This window comes from Tauraco erythrolophus, chromosome 3 (assembly GCF_009769465.1).
Source record: "Tauraco erythrolophus isolate bTauEry1 chromosome 3, bTauEry1.pri, whole genome shotgun sequence".
NCBI lineage: Eukaryota > Metazoa > Chordata > Aves > Musophagiformes > Musophagidae > Tauraco > Tauraco erythrolophus.
The window spans coordinates 793137-816755 of NC_141467.1; the positions used below are offsets into that span (position 1 = coordinate 793137).

Below are 23619 nucleotides of genomic sequence, written 5' to 3' on the forward strand. Positions count from 1 at the left end.
ATGGCTTATTACCATCCCATTTGCAATTCAGATCCGTTCCAAATTGACTGGAATTTTTAAACACGTAGCAGGCAGTTTAAACTAATGATCGTCTAGAGCTTCACGTCTGACACGAGCAAAGCTTCTGCTCAAAACAAATTGCAAATAATTCCTCCCTTAGAGTCAAAATGTCACTTGTTACACTGCGCGTTGTCGCCAGGTTTTGTCAGTTATGTTAAAAAAAAAAAAAAAAACCACACCAAAACCCCCAGCAAACCTGCTGCCCACCGAATGTTCTGCATCGGACAGCGGAGTGGCACTGTGGCTGTCCCAGCCCTCCCCACCCCGTGCCCCCCTAGTCACAGCGATGCCCGTGCACGCCTGGCTCCCGCGGCCCCACGGAGAGCCCCGAAACCCCTCCTCTGAGGGTCGTCACTGGGGAAATCGTGATGGCTTCAGACTGCTGGTAGCTGATTGTGAGCAGGGAGGTATTTGCTAATTTCTAAAAGGGATGAGCTGATGTAGAGTGAAAAAAAATAATTAATCTAGTTTCCTTTGGTGTAATCCTTGTATATTCCTGCTTTGTAGGTGCTGGCCACAGGGGTAAGGTTTGGGACAGTGTCTCTTTTTTACCTATGGTGTTACTGGATCAGGTGTCTTTCTAGATGTTACTTGAAAGTCCATGTTCCTTAACTGACTTGTGGCTATCTCTGTACTCCAAAAAAAAGATTGTTTTTCAAAAATTATCGCCACGAACCCGCTTATGTTCATCAGGCTACTTGTTCCGTTGGTGTTTGTTTTCATCTCAAACTTTAAAGGTCCTTTCCAACCCAAACCGTGCTACGATTCTGTGATTCAGCGCATGCTTTGGAGGAGAGCACGTGGTGTTTCTTGGCCATCGTTCTAAAATGTGTTGTGCATGTTCAAGATTGCAGCACTACCACTCTGCAGCTTTGTCCCTGGTCAGATCTATGCCATGACTACAGATATATAATGTTACCCTCCGTTTAGGCCAATACAGAATTCCTAATCCCCAGGTATGTCGTGCTTTGATGCCAAGGTGATGTGCACAATATAAATAATTACACAGGTGCCTTTTCCCTCTCGGAGTAGTAATGAATTTTTTTGTGTGTGTGTGTGAGTTCTGACGTGCACAAGGAGAGTAGTCTAGGGGACAGAAACCATCTTTTGTGAAACTGTGCTACTATCTACCACTGTATTAAAAGCTTCAAGATTTGGTTTTGTATGTGTCTCTTTATGTTTTATGTTCACCTAAACCTTACTTTCACTTAGATGGAATCTCAAGTGAAAATAAAAAGAAATGGGTATCTTAAACTTCTTGCAAACCGTTTCTGATGCTATAGCTTTACAGTTTTCATGGTGTAATCCATCAAAAGCTAATCTTTTAATAAACTCAGGCTGTGCATTGCACTTTCTTCCCTCACATGGCCCTTGAGAGAGCCTAAGAGAAATTTCTAATACAATGGAGTATTCTCTAGTACAACATGTTAAAGAACAGATTTATTTTTTTTTATTTTCTCACTTTGATGCAACAGGACACAGAAGAACAGATTCCTTGCAAATGACACAAAAGCCACCTTAAAGAATTGCTGAGCTGCTTATTGCATTAGCTTTGACATGAGGACCCATGGTCTCTATTGCATGCGTCTCATGAAGATACCATATAAATCAAATTAATTCAAGTAGCTTTTCTCATATTAACTTACAGTATATGTGCTCTAGGTCCAGGATGTTGGAACATCCAAAAGGTTCTGAGGCTGTAGTCAGGCTTAGATAATTATCCAAAGAGTTGGAAACTTTTTTGAGCTATATGAACTATTTTTGTCTGTGAAATCAGGCTGGAAGTCTCCCAAGAATGGCTCCTGGGGAATATTATTGTTATTTCAATCATCTGGCCAAAGAAAGGGCCTATTGTCATGCATGATTGTTGGCCTAATCCTGCGAACCGTGCACAGTGCTTTCAAACATGAAGTCTGTAAAGGTAAGTGTAATAATACTTATTTTTATATATATATATATATATCAGGAATTATTTCTACCTCAGCAATAGAGTGAAAAGAACAACAGAGAGGCAGGCTGTGTTATATACCACACTTGCATACGTCTGAGTCCTACTTGTTTGAACTATAAGCAAGCAAAGCAGGACCTTGCTGGGAAGAACCCTTTCTTATTCGGAGTTAGTGTACAGTAACAGGGACTTGGTTGATGAGTGTGGGTCTAGCAATTCTGATAAGACTGTAAAAAATATAATATTCTTTATTAAATCCGATCTTGTTTGACACTGAAAGCCAGAGGGAAGTAGTCAGCTTGATAGTGAAAAAACCTCCATCATTGAATGGGAATATTTTTAGAGTTAAGTCATTTAGTGAGCAAACTAATTCCTATTCATTGAGTGCATGTGCATCTTCTGTATTTTGTATTCTGCAAACTCCTTTGCAACATGTGGTGTGTAGCACAAACAGTACAAGTTTTGTAGCATCTTTGATATGCTAGAGTGAGGGCTCTTAGTATTTTTGATGGCTCACACTGTCACTTGTGAATTAATAAGCGATCTGAACTCTTCAGTGTAATGAACCCTAGCATTTATTAAAAAGGGGAAAGTGTTCCCGTGATTAGTGTGGTGATGCTTGGCAGGGAAAGTGGATTTTTGAGGGACTACTACTATTAAATATTATTGGTAAATACTAATCATTTTTATGCTTGGCAAAACACTTTCTGGTAGCAGACTGGATAAAATTTTAAAAAGTGTTTGTTGTAAAAGTGTTCTTTAACAAATTTTGAGTAATGTCTATGGGATCATTTTCTAAATGATTGTGAAATATATGAATTCACAGTAAAGGTCTCTGTCCAAGACATATCCTCAGGACTTCTAGCAAGGCTCAGTGTGAATAGGAACTGAACATCTGTCTATCTAGACATCAGTGCTTCTTGAGCCAGAGACCAAGTGCTTCTGTGACCCTGAAAGTCTTTCTGTAACCTCCTTTCACTTAGTTTGTTACTACTTGCACTGCGTACTGAGGAAGAAAAATAAGATGATGTGGACTGGCCAATACTGATATAAAATGTTACTCCTCAATGAAGGAACTTCAGAACTCCTTCATGGGAAAGGAACAAAAAGTGATTATTTTGTGCAATTCTTTTTTGGACGCATGAATTAGAAGGCAGTATCCCATGACAACTTATTCTTCCCCAAAAACCAGAATGTTAACATGAGATTCTAGTGCTTCTTGAATGATGAAAAGAGCATAAATTTGATGGTATAAAAGAAAAGTCGTGCTAAATTAAGCAACAGGGTTTGTTTTTTCCCCTCAATGCACAATAAAATTATAGATTGAAAGGTGGGCTCTATATTTTCCTTTAAAATGACATTGTATTTTCTTTTTGTTCCATAGAATCTGTCTGTTGGACCTTAAAAAAAAAAAAAAAGAAAATGGCAGAAGTGTCTGAACCCTTTTTTCCACCAAAGATAAGAACAGTTTGCACTGCTTTCACCTGGATGGAAAAAAGGTGTAGTTCAGCAGACACGAGGCACAATTACTCATTTGTTATTTCCTCCTCATAGTTGAATACATGAAAGGAAATGAAGAATCACTATGAGAAAAATGTACATTTTTAAAATGTCCAGTTATGGAGTGATACATCTAAATATAGCTTTAAAATCCCAATGATAGTAGATATTGTTTAAATGTTATCTGATAGTCACTGAGTTGTTTGGGGGGAAAAAAGTTAAAAAACCATGGCTGACATTCTTACTGTTTTCCAAGAGTGATGTTTGTTTGAATTTAGTTTCATTCCTGAAGATGGATACGAGCATAAGGAACATCAAAAAGTTATCATTATGTTTTAAAACTGGTTTTAAAGCTCTTTTTAACACTTAATATAAACCTACAGATAGCCTTAAATTTTAATTGAACATTGAGGCTCAGTTTCAGTCTTCAAGATTTACCAAAGTAATTTGCAGGCACAAGTTGTTAAGAGCTTGAGATAGAAATAGTCATGGATGTAAATAGCTTTACAGATCAGTAAACCCAGTAATTTCAGGGGGAATGTGTACGCCTGTGATGCTATTCCCATGCATGATCGTAGTATTTGATTTCTATAGTGTATGGGTATATACATAAGTATGATTATGAAGTTTATGTCTCTGACATAATTTGTTTATTGTACACATTTAATTTATAATCAGCAGACTCAGTTCAAAATGTAGCCCTCAGATTTTCTGTTGTTCAGAAATTAAACTTAGAAGGTATGTGTGGTTTCTACACCGTATCGCTTGTTATTAGAATTGTGGATTATCTTTGAAATAATATTGTGAAGCTAAACTGTATTGTACAGATGAGTTATAGTGTCTATTTTTTTTTTTTTTCCTGCTAGAAGTTAAACCATTGGAGGCTTCTTGTAGGATCTGAAAAGACAAAAAAAAAAAAAGGACAGTAGAGAGCCCTATTGGCTTCAAAATGATCCTCAAAATGATTTCTGTTTGCTCCAATGGTTGGACGTATTCCTAGAGTCTAGACAAAATCATAAATAGCAAGTTAGATTTTTATTTTACATATCTGTGTTCTCTGTTGTGGTCAGTGAGAGATGCTCTCAGTGATGAATTGGTTTGAACTTAGTACCATTTAGATTTGGTGTCACAAGGTCTTACCTTAAATTTAGTGCCATCTAGGGAAGCTTCAACACCATTTTCAAAAGCAGTGGAACTGAGCCTGTATTTCACCTATGGGGACCTTTCCTTTCCGTTCCTGCCATTAGACAACTTCAAATGAACAGGAGTATAGAAACCAGCAGAGATTTAAATATGGTCAATTTGGATATTGAATAAATAATTACAAAACTAGCCATTCGAATGCCAGAAACCTGAAGCAGCCAGAAGTTAACACACTTGGAAGAAAATTCTTATTGAGATCAGTTTCTTTCACCTAGAAAGAACATGCTCGTTCTAAACTGAGTTTTGTGTAAAATAAGATATTGGCTCTGCAACTGTTTTTATTGGATGAAAGGGAATAGTCACTCAGGTCTTATGAACACGCACTAATTGACAAAATATTAGCAAGATAAGAATGTATGGTTCCTATTAGCAGCTGGAAAAACAGCAAATTGACAATTGGCCTCTATTGTGGCGTGAACATTGGGAGTCTGAAGGCATTGTCCATGCCAGAGCCCTGGCCAATGAAGGTGTAGCTTCGAATGTGCTCATGGGGTTCAACGTCTTTCTGTCTCTGTGACAGCTGCCATGACTCAAAATATTAACCAGATCACTTTTAAATACCCCTTTAACTAAACAGCTGCAAAACAGATAGCTTTTTGGTTGTTTGTTAGATTTTTTTTTTGTCGTTCTCTTCTTTCTTTATGAAATTAAAAACTCATAATTCAGCTAAACCAAGCTATAATAAAGCAAATGCATGCAAGTTTTAAACGATTGTTTTAGCACTGTAATTTCTAAGTAGATAATGAAAGTCATTGTTTTAGATCTAGTGATGTAAGTGTAAAATTATGAATATCTGCCCTATTAATCAAGTTGCTTTTGAATTCTACAGAGATTGTGAGGTAGGAGTTTGCTCAGCAAGATATAATAGTTTTTCCAGCTCAATACAGACTAGTCCCATTATTCGTGTTTTCTTTTGAATAAGAATTCACACTGTAATTCTAAACACTTGGGATAATTACAAAGGGATTTTTTCTTTTTTCCCTTTAAAATGCTTTTTTTTCCCATTGGCTTTTCAACAGAAAATAGAATCTTATGATCACATTAAATTCTAGTCTGGGCACTTGCATTTTGCCTGGCCAATTTTACCCATTTTCTTCTTTGACTGTGTTGTACAGCTGTGTGTTGTTAAATCACTGTTGCATACGGCCCAAGTTCTGTGCATTTCAGAGCTTATGGAAGACGTCAGTCATGACTGTCCAATGAGGAATTTGTTTGCTGTACGGATGATTTTATATGTATTAAAAATGGGCTTAGTATATACTTATCCAATAAAGCCTGAGGCAATCAGTAATTGAAAACATGAAGAGATTAGAAGGCCATTATATATATATATATATATATATATACAGAATTAGAAATGCAAGTATCATTACATCCTCATAGAGATGGCTAAAGTTAGACCTTTCTAGCAGTTGGTATTGTCTCATCTCTTACGTAAATACCTATTATGTCTGTGCTTATTCTGTTATGGTAATGAGAGGCTTAAGCCCTCAAACCCATCTTCTCTGGTGTTTCACTCTTCCTGCAAGCTGCTCAGCTCTGGAGCAATGCAGCAAGCTTGTCTTCCTACTTGCTATGTGACTCTAAGCCAGATTTTTAAAAAAAATAGTCAATTGTTTGGTCTTTCTGATTTTCCCATGTTTAACTGTAGTGTTTTGAAATGAGTGCCCTAAAAACTTTGAGTGTCACTATTTCCCAGGGTGAATGGAAACACTTTGGGTTTAGGACAGCAGACACCTTAGCTCAGCTGGTGCCTTTGTATGGTCTGAAAGTTTTCTGAGCAACTGCAACCACCACATCACTTGTGAGGAGTGAGGGTAGGTGGGGATGATATAAATGCCCAGCATTTCCTGCTGGGACGTACGGGAACCTATTGGTTCCTTTGCCTTCAGATAGTTACCTCAAACATAATGAACCTTTCTTTGGAAATGCCTCTTCTCCAAATAGTCAATAGAGACATAGATATACTTGGATCTCTGTCCTTAAAATTCCGGATGTGTCTTCTCTCTCCATGTACTGCATCGGCAATCAATGGCTATGTTAGCCAGGATGGATTTCTCACCTTTCTCTCCCCTACTCAGGCAGTTTTGTACAGAGTAAAAGCATCAATCCAAGTAGATTTTGTTTCAGACCATACTTTTAGTTTAGGATAGTTTAGAGTAATAGGTGAGTAATCTGCTTTTTAGTGTCCGTCCTTTTTTAACTCTCTTTTGTGGAGGGGAGTAGAGAGCAATGGAAGTAAGATATCCTGTCCTCAGGAACTGGAGACCGAGATCCAAAAGAAGCTACTGCTAAAGGTCTAAACTATATTAGCTATTTTTCATTCACTGATGCCACTCGGTGCTATGCACTTTTGGATTTAATAACATTTTTATTTGTATCTGCATGATCTTGTTATCACTGAAATGCTACTAGGTGAGGAGATTGGACAGAAAAGTGCACCCTTGTCGTACAAGTAATTTGTAACCTTTTAAAACACCCGAGATAAACGGTGCTAATAGTCGCAGCCGGAATTCACACAAACGTGCCTGAAAGTTACTGGTGATCCCGAGGCTGTGCGGTGTGACCTGTCACAGAATTTGCAACGAAAAGGGGCAAAGCAACAAGAACACTGGCCAATGCTTTCAGTGAGCGATGAGGCCCACGAGGAGCTAACAATTGCTGTCGTGGATTAGGCGGCATTTCAGGAGCTTGAGATAGTTGTCGATTTTGTGGGAGTCTCGGCGGAGGCAATGCAGCAGGTTGTAAAAGGCAAAGAGTCTGGAGTCCTCGTCGGCGAGTTGCAGGGATGGGAGGCCGTCCCACCGCGAGGAGACTTCATTTCCGATCCCTCCAGAATGAACCTAAACCCACAAAATGGTATGTGGTGAACAGGAGTGACCCGGCGGGGTGTAGAACGGAGCGTTTGAGTTACTGCCCTGAGGAATGCTGGCTGTGAGTGTATGGCTTGGAAAGTGTTCCTGTTAGGGTTCCCACTATTCTGTGTCATGCTCTGTATCTTCAAGCAGATTTTGAATGAATTTGTCAGATTTCTCTGTTTATTTCCCTAAAACGTGTAAAAAGCTTAACTGGGTCAGCGGTGTTTTAAGAGAACTGATTTGTTAACCCCTGTCCAGTGGAATCTGACTTTGCAGAGAAGTCAAACCTTCATGCATGGACTCATCAGTGACATCTCTTTTTAGCTCCCTCCACCTTGAAATCTTTCTAGCACTTGTTCCTAGAACTTCCTTGTGTTCTCCAGCTTTGTCTCAGCTCATCTCTTAGGTGATCTCTCTGACACAGGCAGCTTCAAGAACGTATTACCAGACAAATCTGTCAACAGAACATCTTCAGATGTACTGTATCTCAGATTCTGTTAAAAAAGAAATACAAAATGCTGAATCATACAGTAGGAACTCATGGAGTGAGTTAGTATCTGAGGTGAAGATTGGTTTAGGTATCCTTGTTTGAAAGAGACCATAATTAATTTTCTTGTATCACAGGAATCTACCTCTAGTAGAAGCAGTAAGTCTGTGCCTGTTGGTGATCGTGCATCTTCCCTATTGCCTAATAGTTAGACTTTGTAAAAGCACATAAGAGAGTATCTGTGTATCACTCCATTTAAGCAACAGGCAAAAAAAAAAAAAGATAGACTACTATCACTCAAAACTATGGTTTGACACTAATGAATTTGCCAGTCTTGTCTTCAGCCTTCTGTAAATAACGTGAATGAGAAGGTGGTGACAGGGTAACTGCAGCATAACCTGACTTCTACTTGTACCTTGGATCCCCGCCTGCGCCCTTTTTGCACGTGGATATGGGATAGGTAGGTGTTTGATTGCACTGATAAATGCATTTGTGGCCTGGATGGGCCAATGTTTCTGAGTAAACAGACACCGAACTGAAAGAGAGACTGAGTGATCCAGTGGGAGGTGGTGGGTACAGTGATGGTGGCACTCTTAATGCTGTTCAACTGTTCAGAGCACAAGCAAAATCCAGTAAAGTCAGAGCCTCTTGTTAACATCCAGCTCACTGACAGAATGATATATTCAGGGACTAACAGAGGCCCCTTTAAAAATAAACAAGCTAGAGCTGATTTTCTTCAGGAAAGCTTTCAATGAATTACTGATAACGAGGGTGTTCAAGTATGGGTTGTGTCTGACAACAGCCTTGTTTTCTAACCTGACAAGTGTAGGGGGAACCGAGGCAGAGTTCAGAGGAACCAGTATGGTGGGAAAGGAGAAATGAAAGATCCCACAGTTACTTTGCTGTATGCCACATCTTTGCGTTAGCCCAGCCTTCCAGAACAGCTTTAAACACAGCACCTGTTTCTGAAAACCATACACCATACCTGTATGTGTACAGGTGTCTGCAAATATGCTAAAACATACGTATAGATATGTGCGTGTGAAAAACCACAGATGTATCCCTAAAAAATCAGGATTGCAAAGTCAAAATACTTGAAGATAGAATGACAATTAACAGTCTTGATGATCACACCTTCCCTTGTAGCAGGACTGGGAGAACGCTGGCTTTTGCTATGCCAGTCACATCACATTGTCTCTTCAGAAATTGCAAGATAGCAGAAGAAAAGAAAGCTGAAAGAAGAAATCTGAGAAGTTCTCAGAGTCAGCTATCTTGGCTCCCTTTTTTTCTTCTTATCTACTGTTTCCTTTCCTGTTCCAGGTAGGAAGGGCCTGTCACTGTATGTGTCTTCCTTACAGCAGCAGGCTGGAAGGATGCTAAGGATGTAATACTTACCCGCCCAACTATTTTCTCCATTCCTTCAAGAAGCCGCTTGTTTTGTTCTTCAATCTCCACAGCCTTCCAGAGGATGGTGTCTGGAGCTTCTTTGATTCTTTGTACTTCAGAGGCCAGATGGATCAAGGGATCATTCCAGGAGCGCAGCACTCCCAGTACTAAATTCAGTAGGTCTTCATGCTGCTCCCCCGCATGAAGAAAAGGCAGTTAAAACAGGAAGGCTGAATTAGGGGGCATTTAAAGCAATGTCCTCAGACATAGTGATTTGGGAACTTATTCCAGGACTTACCAGTAAATGTGCCTTACAGCCTTGTCTTAGATACCTCTGCAATTGCATTTTTGAAGTTTGTCATTGTCGTCATCATGTTTGACAACATTAGCACAGACAGTTACAGTTTTGTAATGGAAAATGTCATTAAACCCTCTCCATGTTAAAAACTAGCAGGTACCACTGTGTTTCATCTCTGAAAAAAACTGAACTGCTTGTGTGATTTTTGATGAACAGTTTAAAATCCAGTGAATTTATTTTTTTCAAGTTTAATACTGAATTGAAGGTGCACATTATGGTAAAGCACTAAATAGCTTTTATTGCCTCTACATAACTTCCCTGTCCTCCCCTTTGAACAATGGTGCTTCCAGGAATAGCTCTCTGGTTTTAAAAGTGGTCCTTTCTTGTGGGGAATAGAAATTCATAAAGTTTATGGTTATGGTAGTGTTCAACCCTTTCTTCTTTGCTAGATGCACTGAGTCTGAACATAACCAGACTTGTTATGCACCCAGGGCTGTGAATTCTATTGCTCCCAGTAGAATTTCCAAATGACATACTGAGAAGATGGTGATACTGGGATGGCAAGAATATCACCACCATGAAACTGATAAAGATTTCTCCTTGGCACACCCCCATTCATACACCTGTGCTTATTTTTTTCTCCAGAGTATTTTCAAATTGTATCTGTGAGCACAGGCTGACCAAGACTATCTTCATCTTAAGTTTATAATTATTAAATTGACGTATGTAGCATGTTTCTCTTTACAACTATTCTGCAGTAGAGTCTTTGTATTTGGATGATGGTTTGACCACTTTTGCCTACTGGTAACAGCAAGAATATCTATTTAGCATTTGTTTGGTAATGTCAGTGTTTTCAGTTACTGTATGGCCAGTGTATTCGTGTGTTTGTTAATACAGTATGTTGTCTATAAGGGGTTTAAAGATAATGCTCAAAGGTTGTAGTGTTCTCAGTACTGTACAGACGTGGTAACTGGCATTGCTCCATGGCGTTTTGTGTTGTAACTGGAAATACGATGCAATGACTGACTAACATATAGGAAGAGGAAGGGAAGATGAAAGTTACTGGTACGTATAGATTCTATATAGACTGTAACTTAGTATTAGCAAGTATTAAATCAACTTTTCTTGACTTTTTGGTGCTTTCCTCTTCCTGGCTTCTTTGCTCCGATTGAGCTAATTTCCCTCTCTCTCTCTCTGCTGTGCCTCTGTTCCATAACGCTCCCTCTTCTCCCTCTCCTCCCCGCTCTCACGCTGAATGACGTTAGAAATGGGACTTACATGAATCTGCTGAGCTTGCTCCTTATCTTCAGGAGTGGTTAAGGAGGAAGTGTGGCAGCCATTAACAGCTTTTGTAATAAACCCCCGGCCCTGAGCATAGCGTTCATCCTGTAGATCAGCAAGGCCAGGCGTTAGGGAAAGAGATAAGCAGGGAGAGCTTCAGTTCAAGCACTGTATTAAATAATTGTTGTTCCATTGCTTTTATCACTGCCTTTATGCTGTAAAGGTCAAAAGTTTCTGGTGAGTCTTTAGAGTGAAGCTGGTACCCAGCAAACGCAAACTTGTCCCACAGATAAAGAACGATGGGAAAATGGTATCTTGTAATAGAAGTGTTGGGGATCTTAGCAAGGGTCAGCACTATACACAGACTTGGTCACCCTTGGGACTTTTACTGTCTGGGCAGCAGTCGTGTTTGATTACATATTGGAGGATTTCATATGTTAGCATATATTTGTGCATAAAAAGTATCAAATCGCGTTTTTGTATTTCCTCTCTCTCCGGAAAAGGCAGAGTACTTACAAATTCGTTGAACATTTCTGAAGAGAGGAAGTGGATGTAGTGCGAAAGTTTCACTGCTCGGTCAAAAAGTTCCGCAAGGGAAACTTGGCAATTGGCAGATCCATTGGGGCAGATGGGCAAGGAGGTCACTCCTTCCTTTGTCAGGAGCACGTTGGACACCAGAAGGACCACCAGCAACAAACCTGTTTGGGTTTAAACCAGATCCAAGTGGAATCACGTTGACTCGAATGTGCATTTAGAGGTACCTGTCAGAGCCGGGTGCTGGGTGATTTTGGCTGGGCTGTCACATGGCTCAGAGCACCCCTGCACTGGATGCTGAGTATCAGTGGAGGAGGGATGCACTGTAATTCTGTTATCCTTTCTCCTCTCCGTCATCCTGACTGCATAGCAGAGCCTGCTACAGACTTTGAGGAGACAAGGTAACCTGTGCTGCAGTGGCCCTCTGCTCCGAAGCCTCTTACTGATGTGCCTGACTTTATTACATAGTGATAGATGGAAGAAAAAAATCAAACTTTTTCACAGTGTAAATATAGATACATAATTGTATTTGCACAGACATATAAGTTTGGAAAATAGATTGGTCTTTTTTTTTCCCCCTCCTCCTCCTCCCACAGGTCCTTTTCTTCTTTGCAAACATTTGGAGTTTAAATTAATTTTGTGGGAGGGTGGTTAGGTCACTCTCTTAAGGTTTTGATTGTCCTGGGATTTCCTTCAGAAGACTTCCAGCAGCTGTGCTGCTTTGCTGTTTAGAGTTTAACCCTAAATTGCCTACTCCTAAGAAATCAGAGAGAACTTATGTCTTTTCTCCTGAGCTTCTGAAACTGATTTAGAGGACTTCTCATTATGCAAAAACCAAAACTTATCTGTTTAAAACTTTTGATATTAACTTGACAGAGTCAAGTTTTCTATTCAGTGAAATAAAATATGCACTGAAAAACAGTGGAAGAAATTAAAAGCAATTATTTGGTAAGTGAATGTAATTATTCAAAGAACACTGTCCTGTGCTCTGAGAGTTTTAGTTCTGGAAATTGGCCTGCTACTGCCTGTATTGGTTCACTAGACTGATTTTGTGTGCTAAACTGAAGAGTATTGGATAAATCAGCAGAGCTGCCCCTAATCATTTCTTTCTAGCTGTAAATTCAAGAAAAGTGCATTTACACAATACTGAAGCCTTCCCTCCTCCCCCCAAAACAAGGTGTATGCCACATGCTGCAGTTAGGAAAGTACTCTGGGGAATAATGCCATGACTAAGAAAACTTGAGACTTGTTGGCTTAGAAAGTTGAAGATGGCTATGAAAGCATTCACTTTGAAATTATTACATCACTTCTGGACTTGTGGATAATGACTTTGAGTCATTGCCTTCTGAGTGGTGTAGCAAAGCAGTCTAGACTCAGTCTTTCGTGTGCAGGTGTCATGTCCCTCAAGCCAATTTTGTGACACAGCCCTATGTATTCTTAGGGGTCTTAGGAGACAAAAGTCTTAGGTAGTCTTAGGAAACAAAAGACTGAGTAAAAAAGGGATCAAGCTGCCTTCTAATTCCAAGCATTGGACACTAAACATTTGAGGTGGAGGCAGGTTTCATCATTACTGGAAGACTAGGTGACTGGAAGACCTCAGTTTCTAGAGCTGTTACATTTCAGTTACTTCCTGATTTAATCTAAATTTAAAGAAATTTAAAAATTATCAGCAAGTGAATGGCAAAACTCTTACCTTTCAGTGAAGCTGTCTTGTTGCTCATGGTAGGGATCCTGTGTGATGACTTGCTCTACCAGAAAGAAGTCTCAATACTTGCTCTTATTCTCTGCACATGTCACTTTTATAGACACTGTCCAGGGTCCATTTTGCATACATTCAGCAGGTCATGGAGTTTACCTCGATAATTACAAACATCAAATTGCCTTTCTTCCACATTCATATTCAGGTTGTTTTTTTTTTTTTATTTTTAACTGTGAGAGGAAATTTCATTAACAAGTTCAGCGGTGGGATCCTAAGTATGGTTGGATGAAGAGAGTGCCAAAATTTTGTCCTGAATGAGGTGCAAATGCCATTGATCCTAGAAAGCTCCAGTTGTCATTTCTGAGACAGGTATTCTCAATGTTTCTAGCCTACTCCCCACAGCTGTCTTCTCAGCTAAAACTGGTCAAGGGGCTGGAAAATAAAACTTATGAGGAGCGGCTGAGGGAGTTGGGGCTGTTTAGCCTGGAGAAGAGGAGGCTGAGGGGAGACCTGATTACGGCCTATAAATACTTGAGAAAAGATGGTGGGGAGGTGGGGGAAGGGCTCTTTACATTAGTGATGGGTGATAGGACAAGAGGAAATGGGCATAAGCTTAGTCAGGGGAGATTCAGGTTGGATGTTAGGAAGTATTTCTTCTCTGAAAGGGTTGTCAGCCACTGGAATAGGCTGCCCAGGGAGGTGGTTGAGTCCCCATCCCTGGATGTGTTTAAGAATAGGGTGGATGATCTACTTGAGGATATGGTTTAATGGGGATTAGGGATGGTTGGACTCGATGATCTACAAGGTCTTTTCCAACCTAGAAATCTATGAATCTATGAATCATCCTTCCTTGTTTCTTCAGCCATCCAAGCTTATGTTAGAATTCTGGTTATTTGTGGGAGGCAAACAATATTTTACAATGTCCACAGCGAGAGAAACAGCATAAATTGTACTGAAATTTATCCAGAGAAAGGGATTTGGAGGCTCCTGGAAAGATGGGTCACTAACTGTAAAATTCTAGATGTGACATTCTGGGTGTACAGCGCCATACGGTTTAAAAAGATACAGCACAAATCATTATATATCTGATCCTCAGTCTGAGAGGTGTTTAGAGAAAGGGGACAGTTCTTATATTAAAAAAGTAATAATTTGCAACAATCAAAGAGGAAAAAGTTGTGTTTCCTGTTTAATCACAAATGTTTCATGAATAAGTCAGCATAATTTTTTTTTTTTTTAAAAAAAAAACCTCTATAAAATCATGAGATGTTTTCTATACTTGGAAACTCCCTGTGTAAAAGATTCCACCGTACGCAAAACATACGATTTCGTAATCAGTGGGATTAGTTTCCAGCTCTGACGTGTCCGTGGTGGCCTTCACAGGTTGGCCCTGCTCTCCTGTTGTGCGAGGCTCATCCATACGAATATGTGAGCAGACGTGTCATCTCTCATCTGTCTCTCAGCTGCATTTACCCATGAAAAGGCTTTCCAAATTTGATGATTATAATGAATAAGGTACACGGTGTTGATGAATTTTCTTGCCTTTAGACAACTTGTTCCGTAGAATATTCCGTGGAATATTACGTTTGTAACCCGGAATCTTTCACTATCTCATAACAATGGACATGATTCCTGAAGCAGTGATAAACAAGGGAGAAGAAAGCTAGAGCGTTTAGTGGGTACACCACGGAAAGCATCCCTTGGGAAGCAATAACAGGAGAAGAATAGTTTACAAAGTTATCCAGTCAACTTTATTTAATGGTTGGCTTTGGAAAGACACAAAACTATTTAATCTGGATCAAAAACAATTCCTCAGAGCACTTTTAATGTTTCAGACATGTGGAAAATACATTTTGAGAAGGAACCTAAACAGATTTTTCGATCTAGATAGTTTCAAATGACAAATATTTTGTCTTTCCTGGTTACTCCCTGTAATCTCCATGAAACATTTATTCAAAGTTTGAGTGATTTTCTAGGATTCTGTAAAAACAAAAGTCATCTTCTCCATCATCTTCATATAGGGAACAGGAGAATTTAAAAAGCATTCTCTCCAAATATTTGTCTCAGCAAAACAAGCAAAATAGGGATTGAGTGCTTTCATAGTGTGATCTCTGCATGAAGGCTGGTAAAAAACAGGGAAGAACATAAGTGAAAATGATTCCATATGGAGGAAAAAAAAAGGTGGAAATCTTTGGGAGAATTTCAATTTACTTTCAATTTAAGTTTAAGTACCAGTGTGATTTTGTACAATTTCAGAAGCAGACATAAAAATAAAATGGCAGAGCATGTTTCAAAATCGTTTATCAACATTGCCACTGATGACGTACACCCAAGTGCACCATGAAATATTAAGTGTGAATCCCAAGTAGAATTCCAGCTGATTACAGCAGGGAATTTGCAAAAAATGGAGTAAAAACTAGCTACTAAATATTGGTCCTGATAGCTGGAGTTGCTTGAAGGCTGTGGCTCTGCGTTCACTAGTGCTGTATTTGTGTATTATCAAATAACCTGGCAGTACAAATTTGGGCTGGATCACACACAACTGCATTATGGCACTTCAGCTGAATTATCGGGAGATCACATTGTGATACTTATCCTGGCTTGATACTTGATACCAGATTGATCTGACTGGTGGAGGTCAGATGATAATGATCTGGCATCTGCTAAGACGAAGATATCCTACAAAACTTGTTGTATAAATGTGAAGTGGTAGAATGAGCCTGTGCTGGTTCAGCATTTCATGTCATGTGGCTGCAATATTATTAACCTTATACCTTAAATCTAATTTTGCTTTTCAGAGCTTGAAAACTAGTGATTTTAAAAGTAAAGACAAATAAGAGGAATCTCTGCCCTCCTAAAAATCCTTAGAATAGATTCCTGGGAGTATTGCTGTACAGTTGAGGATTTAAGCAGTTGTCACAGCTTCTTCTGCCTATCCAGTTTGAGTCTTATTCTGCTTCTGGGAGGGTAGAATTATACAATGGGTCATAGTTCACCTGCCTTTCAAAGCTGTAAGTTACAGTCCAGTCCAAATGGAGAAGTATTACAAGCGTGTGAGTATTTGCACACTTTGACCTGTGGGATACAGTTACTGCTATAAAAACATCACTGAAATGCTCTGTCTTAGCTACAGAAGAAGTATGCTTGATTCTGGGGCATGATGGACATCATCACTCCAAAGGCTGAAGACCTAATGGTTTAAACAGTTTGGGGTTTTTTTTGTTGTTTATTTTCCCATATATTTGCTTATGTCTCTGATTTATTTCCCTTCACCATGTTCTGCTGCAATCAGTAAGTTGTTCTGCATAAAATCCTGATTTCAGCTGATCATTCTTCAGAATTTACTTAGGGCAGGCATGCCCCAGTGGAACTTACTAGCGACTGGGTAATTATTGGTATTGTTTCAAGTATTCTGTTTGTGTAACACACTTTTGATAAAAGGTAATGAACAGTGGAAGTGCCATCAGAAGGCTGCAAATTTCCTGCTAACAAGTGGGAAATAGGAGAAATAAGAACCTTTTTTTTTTAATATTTGCATGTTTTTAATTCGATGGATAAATGCATCATTGGAAAAATATTTCCTGAAGTGCTTTGTAGAACTAGAGTCTGTAAAAGTAAGAGGATTTTTTATTTTTAAATTATAAATACACTGAAAAGAGCACTGAAGTGTGCACAGAGATTCTGAGCACATTTCAATAGCGAGGTATTTCCAAGGGCTGTGGTGAATATGCTTCTGTTTTAGTGTGCAATGTTTGATTTTAGGAATGGATAGTGTCCTGAAATGGCACATGGAGATTTTGTCCACTTTAGAAAAAGTGCAGCTTCCTGTAGAGGCATTTTTCCTCCTTATGTGAAATACTCCTTGGTTACATAATTTCTGATATTTACTGATAATTTACTGATTCCTAAACCTAACACGTTTTCTTCTCTTCATTTCTTTGTTATTGTCTCTAAACCTAATACATTAAAAAATAGAATAATAATTAAAAATACTGAAGGGATGAGATGGATGTGTAGTTGGCATTTCCTGACCCATAAGAAATCTGGAACCTCAAATCTTGTTTAGGATCTCATTAGAACTATTTTTCCAAACTGCCACATTTTGTAGCTATTTTAATTAAGCTTGTCATAACCCAGGCTAGAAATTAATATTGACATAGACTTTTGGAAGACACACGAAATTGCTTTAGTAAAATGCATTCACCTCCTTCCTAAAAGCTAAAATACATTCCTTGGGGAAAAAAATATGAAAGGAGTTATTCTGTGACTATACATTCTGTGCTGTCAAAAAGAAATGTATATTACAAGGTGAAAAATGCGTGGAAATGGATACAGCCCATGGTATGTTCCATGCAGAGGTTGTCGGCTATCCCAGGGTATCTGGTAGGATTCTCTTATACCTTAAATACTTAAAAAATGAGAGCTACATTGGACATCCAGTAATACAAGCAAAGAAGAAAGAAATGATTGTTAATAAAAATTAAAACGGCTAAAGAGTTTGAAGTAAACATTTTTAAACAGAAATAGAAGAAAACTATAGTCAAGAAAACTTTTTGGAAGCAAACATTGCTAACCATTACTCGAAAGGTCAGATCTGTTAAATTGCACACCTGCAGCACATTTGTACGTTTAAAAATTCATTAAAAAATAGTGAAGGTGCATTTCTGTTCAGGCTCTTCTCTAATGAATATATTTGCATGTCATCACAGCTTTGCTCCTTTACAGCTTTCTTACTCATTTCCTAAATCCTCAATCTGTAATCTAATCTTGTGGGATTTACGAAGCCGAGGCCGAAGTCAGACTGGAAATGTCATGACATTGCCATTACGGGAAGCGCCTGGTCGTGACAAAAGGCGAACGTGGCATCGCCTCGTGTCTGAGCAAGGGCAGGAACGGCAGCAGTAGCCACAGAGGGGCAGGAAGAGGCAAAGGAATGGTTGCCTGGTTTTCTCCAGACCCTTCGTTAGTGCCATCCAGTGCAGCGTGTTCATTAGACGTGACGACACGGGCGACACTGCGTTGCCCGGGAGCTTGCACGTAACCACCTCTGATGTCTTCGTGCTTTTTCATGGTGATGGATGCATTTTACTTTAGTTTTTTTAAAGTGTGATCATAAAATTATTATTGGAGCTGCTTCAAACACAGCTCTTCCCAAGGGATGACGACTTCGATATTGTCACAGTGTTCCTTTTGGGGGAAAAAAAACAAAACCACAACAACAAGCCAATAGGAAGGAGTGGAGTGCAGCACGATCTTTGCGTCTCTTTCTCCTTGTAGCTTCTCAAATTCGGCTCTGGTTTCAAAGCTTGGGGCTAATATTCCCTGTGGAACATATTTCAAGAGTGTTTGGCTTTATACCTGTGAAATATATTGATACCATCCTACCTCGTAGACACCAAAAAAGATCAATTGTTCATAGAGAATAACTACCTTGTAACCTTCATAGAAATGAATATGCTAAATAGGGGTGGTTAATTTTTTTTTTACATTATAGACTAAAAGTAATTCTTATTAAAGGACTGAAGTTTTACTTGGATTATGCCATTCTTTCCTTTAAAAAAAAAAACACAACTACCGGCCACAAATTTTTTACAAAAATTCTGCTTTGCTGAACATTTATCCTGTCAACCTCGTTAACCTTATGAGTCTTTAAATCAATCTTTAAAAAGTGGAGGAGGCATCCGTATCAAATTAATGTATTTTTACATTCACTTTTATTGTGAGGGATGCAATCATAATGTTAAAGATTCCTAACCTCTATTCTGTCTCTAAATCTTATAATAAAAAAGCATTTTGTGTGTGTGGGAGAAGGAGAGCCAGGTTACTATTTCAGATGGCCATAGAGTAGAAGCTCTCAGTTTTTTAATGTTTCTTTCTTGTCTTTATAACAGTGGAGCAAAAACGTATTGCATGTTGGCTTGCAAGATTTTATGAGTGAAACGGTGTGGTACCAGATTGCAGGATGTTTTGCCATGATAGCTCTTGAGTTATTATTTGCAAGTGGCTGTGAGATGGGGATTTCAAATGATTTCCATAAGAGGACCAGGTAGCAGCAGGTTTTTTCAGTTTACACCAAACTCATTCTGGGCATAAATCGTCTTTAGGTAAATCAGATAATGTAATCTCCAAAATTCTTCCTGTGGCAGTCAGTTTATCTTCCACAAAATCTTCTTTCCCACATGGTCGGATGCGTGCCAGAAATTTATGGCTGTTCCAAAACCCCAAACAAACGACTTTCATTTTAAACAGTGTCAGCAGAAATAAATCCATTTCCTTTCTAGAATTAGTGAGGATCACAAGGGTGGAAAGGCAAAGTGGCCAGTGGTTTTTGCCGTGCTCCTGTTTTACTCTCTGCCATCTATGGACAAGGCGAAGGTTTTGTAGCTACGTTGGCAGTAGCAGAAAGTGCAGGTGTTTGGTTTAATAAAGGCTTCATTAATCCCGTGAAACGTCAGTGTGAGGTAGAGCTGCTGCTGCCCGTTCTCACGGAGCGCCACGTGAAGAACCTTCTAAGCCTGTAAACATGCCACCAGGGACTGACTATTCTTGCACATTCCCTCCAGCCACTTTTCACTCCACAAAGGTTTTTAGTTTAGATCCCTCACGTCTTTTAAAGGCTTTTTTTTTTTTTAAAAAAAAAAAAAAAAATTCTGTCTTATTTTTGTCTTTATTTTCTCCTATTGAGAAGATGAATCTGGGAGGGGGAAAAAGACAACAAAAATCCTTGACACGTGGAGAGAATTTCAAATTGCCTTTTGCCTTCTAAACTCGAATCTGCATGTTTTTTAAAAAAGAAAAGTAAAAGAATCAATCAGCAAGAGATACAGCTGGCTTATCTGACAGGCCCATGGCAGTGTTCAGTGCTGTCCACTGAAGATTTTGTGGAGGCATGGGATTAGTCTGAAGGTTTTTTCTGAAGAATGTCAGGTTGGAAAGGCCCTTTAGCCTCTGAATAAAAGCAGACACAATTGCTCTCACGTTGTCCAGGGCTGCATTACACATACATGCCTTAAAATGACAGTGGAAGAACAAAAGCCCACAGTTAGTATAAATCCCTCCAGAAAAATATACTGCTAGCGTTTCTGTTTGTTGTGTTTTCTGTGGGGAGATGGCTCTAAAGTTTCTGTTTTGTGATAAATCTAAGGGATTGTGGTTCTGGTTCTTTATTTGGGATAAAATCACTAGTGCATGTGTCGCTATTTCTGTAGGAAGATTTTCTAAATTGTATCTTCTAATACCTTTGGAAATGGGACTATTCCTGTAACCTTAACGGCGTATGACTTTCCTATATGCAAAGACATAGGTCTTGGGCATAAAATCTGCACATAAAACATATGCTCCATTCTGCCTCTCTACTTTAAATCCTGCAGAATCATCCACAGATCACACAACCCTATTTCATTGGCTTTGGTTTTCCTTTCTCAACTCTGTATACCTCTGTTCCTCCCCTGCCGTGATGCCACATGAGAAGCATAGTACTTTCTGCTACAAGACAAAGATTTTTTACCCTCCCAAAAATCCATTAGTTTGCTGCCTGTGTTCATGTATGTAGATCTAATAATGAATGTACTTGCATGCAACTCACACACATACCTCATTTCCTTCTGCATGCATGGTCTAGGTCAGCTCAGAAGTTTGTTGGACAGACACATCTCGCCATAGGAATACCTAGAAACATCCCATACAAGCATGTGTGCATGCAAATCCAATTCAGAGCCTTACTCCACATAACATCTGTCAGGCTCAGTTAAAGGCACAGAAAAAATTAGTAAGCCACTCCACATTAGCCTCATTAGCTTCATCAGTAAAAGTAGGTGATGTTTACCTGGGGCTTCATAGGAATCTTATTATTAACTGAGGCGTGTTGAGGAGATATAATGCAATTTCTGTACTGAATCTAACTGGAGAAAGCCCTCACCCATCAAGTGGCTGACAATTTAATAACTTTAAATTTAATAACCTTGGTAGATCAGTCTCTACCAAGTGTGGGGCTCTGTTGGGTGCTGTTTCTAAAGGAGAGCGGTGGTAATGGGCTGATGATTCCCACCTGTCTGGCTTAGGTAAAGCAAGTGAGTTAGTAGTTCCACAGCTGTTTGGCAACCCTCTCTCCATGCCACCTTTCTGCAGGAGAACCTGTGGAGCAGAGGGAGCAGGCTGCTGTCAGGGGGTTGACTAGGTGAGGCCCTTCCAGCCTGAATGATTTTGTGGCTGTGTGATTTGAGCCATGTGCGAAAGTGAGCTGTTTTTAGAGATGTGATTAGGAAAAAAAGAAGCCAGAAGTCTATGACCATTTTTTCTATCTTTGCTGCTTTATTTTCTGACAGTTTCAGATTAGAGGACAACGTGTGTGCACGTGTCTTGATTGCAGAGTAGCATCTAAATGAGCAGGATCCAGCCTTTTTGGCCGACTTCTTTCAATGTTAGAGGAGGATTGCGTATGGCAGTGCCGCTCTTCTCATCATGGACACTGCAGAAGGTTTGGTGCTTCCTGCAAACGTGCTGCTCCCATACATCCACAGGTAAACTCTTGCATGCTCCTGCAAACAGAGCAGCTACCAGCAGGTTTGGGCTGCGAGAAGAGCTCACGCTGCCCCTGGCAGCTGCCTTTTTCAGCGGCCATTCATGTACAGTGGGGACAAAGGTGCCCGCAGGCACGCAGCCCGACCCTGGCAGCGTCGGCACCGCGAGCTTCAAGGGCTGTCAGGGGTGGGCAGGTCATCTGCCCAAAGGCAAGGGAAGGAGAAAAAATTAAAAATAACCACCAAGAAAACAAGCCCTTTTTTGAAATTGGAAACTTTAAAGAAAAGATTTATGAACCTTTGGGTTTATGAAGCCACCTGGTGCTTTGGACTTTGCTACTGGTTAGATTTGGCAGTTCAAAGTTTGGTGGTTGTTTCCCTCCATTTAAAAAAAAAAAAAAAAAAGAGACATTTAGAATAGTCCAATTCCACATGTGCATTGATCTTTTAAAACTCAGGCCTCCTTAGCTTTGAGCTCAACTTGTGAAAATCAGGAAGATTTAGGGGGAAAAGCCTGTTGCTTTTTAAGGGCAGCTTTAGTTTGCAGCGCACGTGGAGAAGTGCAGCCCCTGGACTCTGCCCTTGCTGTCTGCTTCGTTTCCACCACCACTGGCTTGCAGTGTGACTCCGCTGTGTTTTGACAGTTGGTGACCTCTGACCCCTCCGCTCCATAAAATGTTTAGGCTGAGGATGCCCGAGAGGAGCTCTCAGCCGCGGTGATGGGAGCTCTTTTGAGCCTGTCCTTTGGAAGTGAAACTGCAGTAATAGTACGTCATTTTGTTTGTAGCTCATTTCTTTCTGGTGTTTTAGACCAGCTGGTCATGCCTTATGTGACAATATTTGAAGAAACAGTTAGTTTAGATCTGGGTTAATCACTCAGAAGGAACAATTTATTCAGCACGTTGCTTATTTTTCCCTTCATGAGTTTGCAATTAAAACTGTGTTACTCTTAAATGCATTTGTTATTTCAAAATTAGTTATCAGTTACATGAGTGAATATTCTTATTCTGTGTTAATTTGCAGTCATTTCCATTAAAAATCTTTGTAATTTCCACTGCTCTGGCTAGCTTCGGGTGCAGGTGAGGCCATCTCTGTTCCCTTGTTGGTGATGCAAGTATTTGACCAGCAATAATGCTATTCTGCAACTATGTGTTGGACTCTCAAAATGAAACTTAAATTCAGGTTGTTAAGGCTTAACTGTATACTTGAAAACACGCTATAGAAGTATGTGCACATAATCAGGTATTTGAGCTTAAAGTGACTCTCTTCCCAAGCTTTCACTGATGTGTTTATCAAAAGCAAAGGATGCTGATCTTTAAGGACGGGTGACTGATTTAAGAATGTGTGTGGATAAGTGAAAGCCCCAGTTTTGTAGATGGGAAACCATAGCATCTATTTCTTCTTTCTTCTGTCAGTTCTCCTTTGACGTGGCCAACCTCGTAGCATCAACGAGAGCTTTCTCATCATGGCCTGATGTCTGTCTATGGCAGGAGCTGAAGCAGTCGTTACAGCTTAAGCAAACAGGAAGATTTTTTTTCTTTTCCAGGAAAAAATGAATAGAGCAGGTAGAGCTGCCCTGCAGCCCAGCGAGAGGGCTTAAAGAGCCACTCTGTTTCCAGATTTGCCCTGTGACTTCTGACCCTCCTGTCAAAGGCCACGCTTGGCACTGTTGGCTTGTCCTTTGGGCTTATTAACTCCTGCCAGCACCTTGTATACCTTGCTCTGCACAGTTTGAATTTCACTGGTTTGGAACTTCCTAGTTTAGTCCCTGATTGCCAAATCCATATGTAAGAAACAAAAATGTGCCTGTGAAAAAAAGCTTTAAATGGCTTGGGATTTTTTTTTTTTT

At 39.7% G+C, this 23619-nt stretch overlaps 1 protein-coding gene across 1 annotated transcript; it reads right to left on the minus strand.

Moving 5' to 3' along the window:
* Window positions 1-7362: 7362 nt before the first annotated feature.
* Window positions 7363-13276, minus strand: PRL (prolactin). Its single transcript, XM_086608951.1, has 5 exons — window positions 13249-13276; window positions 11538-11719; window positions 11019-11126; window positions 9452-9631; window positions 7363-7554 (listed from the first exon to the last, which is right to left on the minus strand). Exons 1-5 carry the CDS (start codon window positions 13274-13276, stop codon window positions 7363-7365), a joined length of 690 nt encoding a protein of 229 aa, XP_086465077.1.
* Window positions 13277-23619: the final 10343 nt, after the last annotated feature.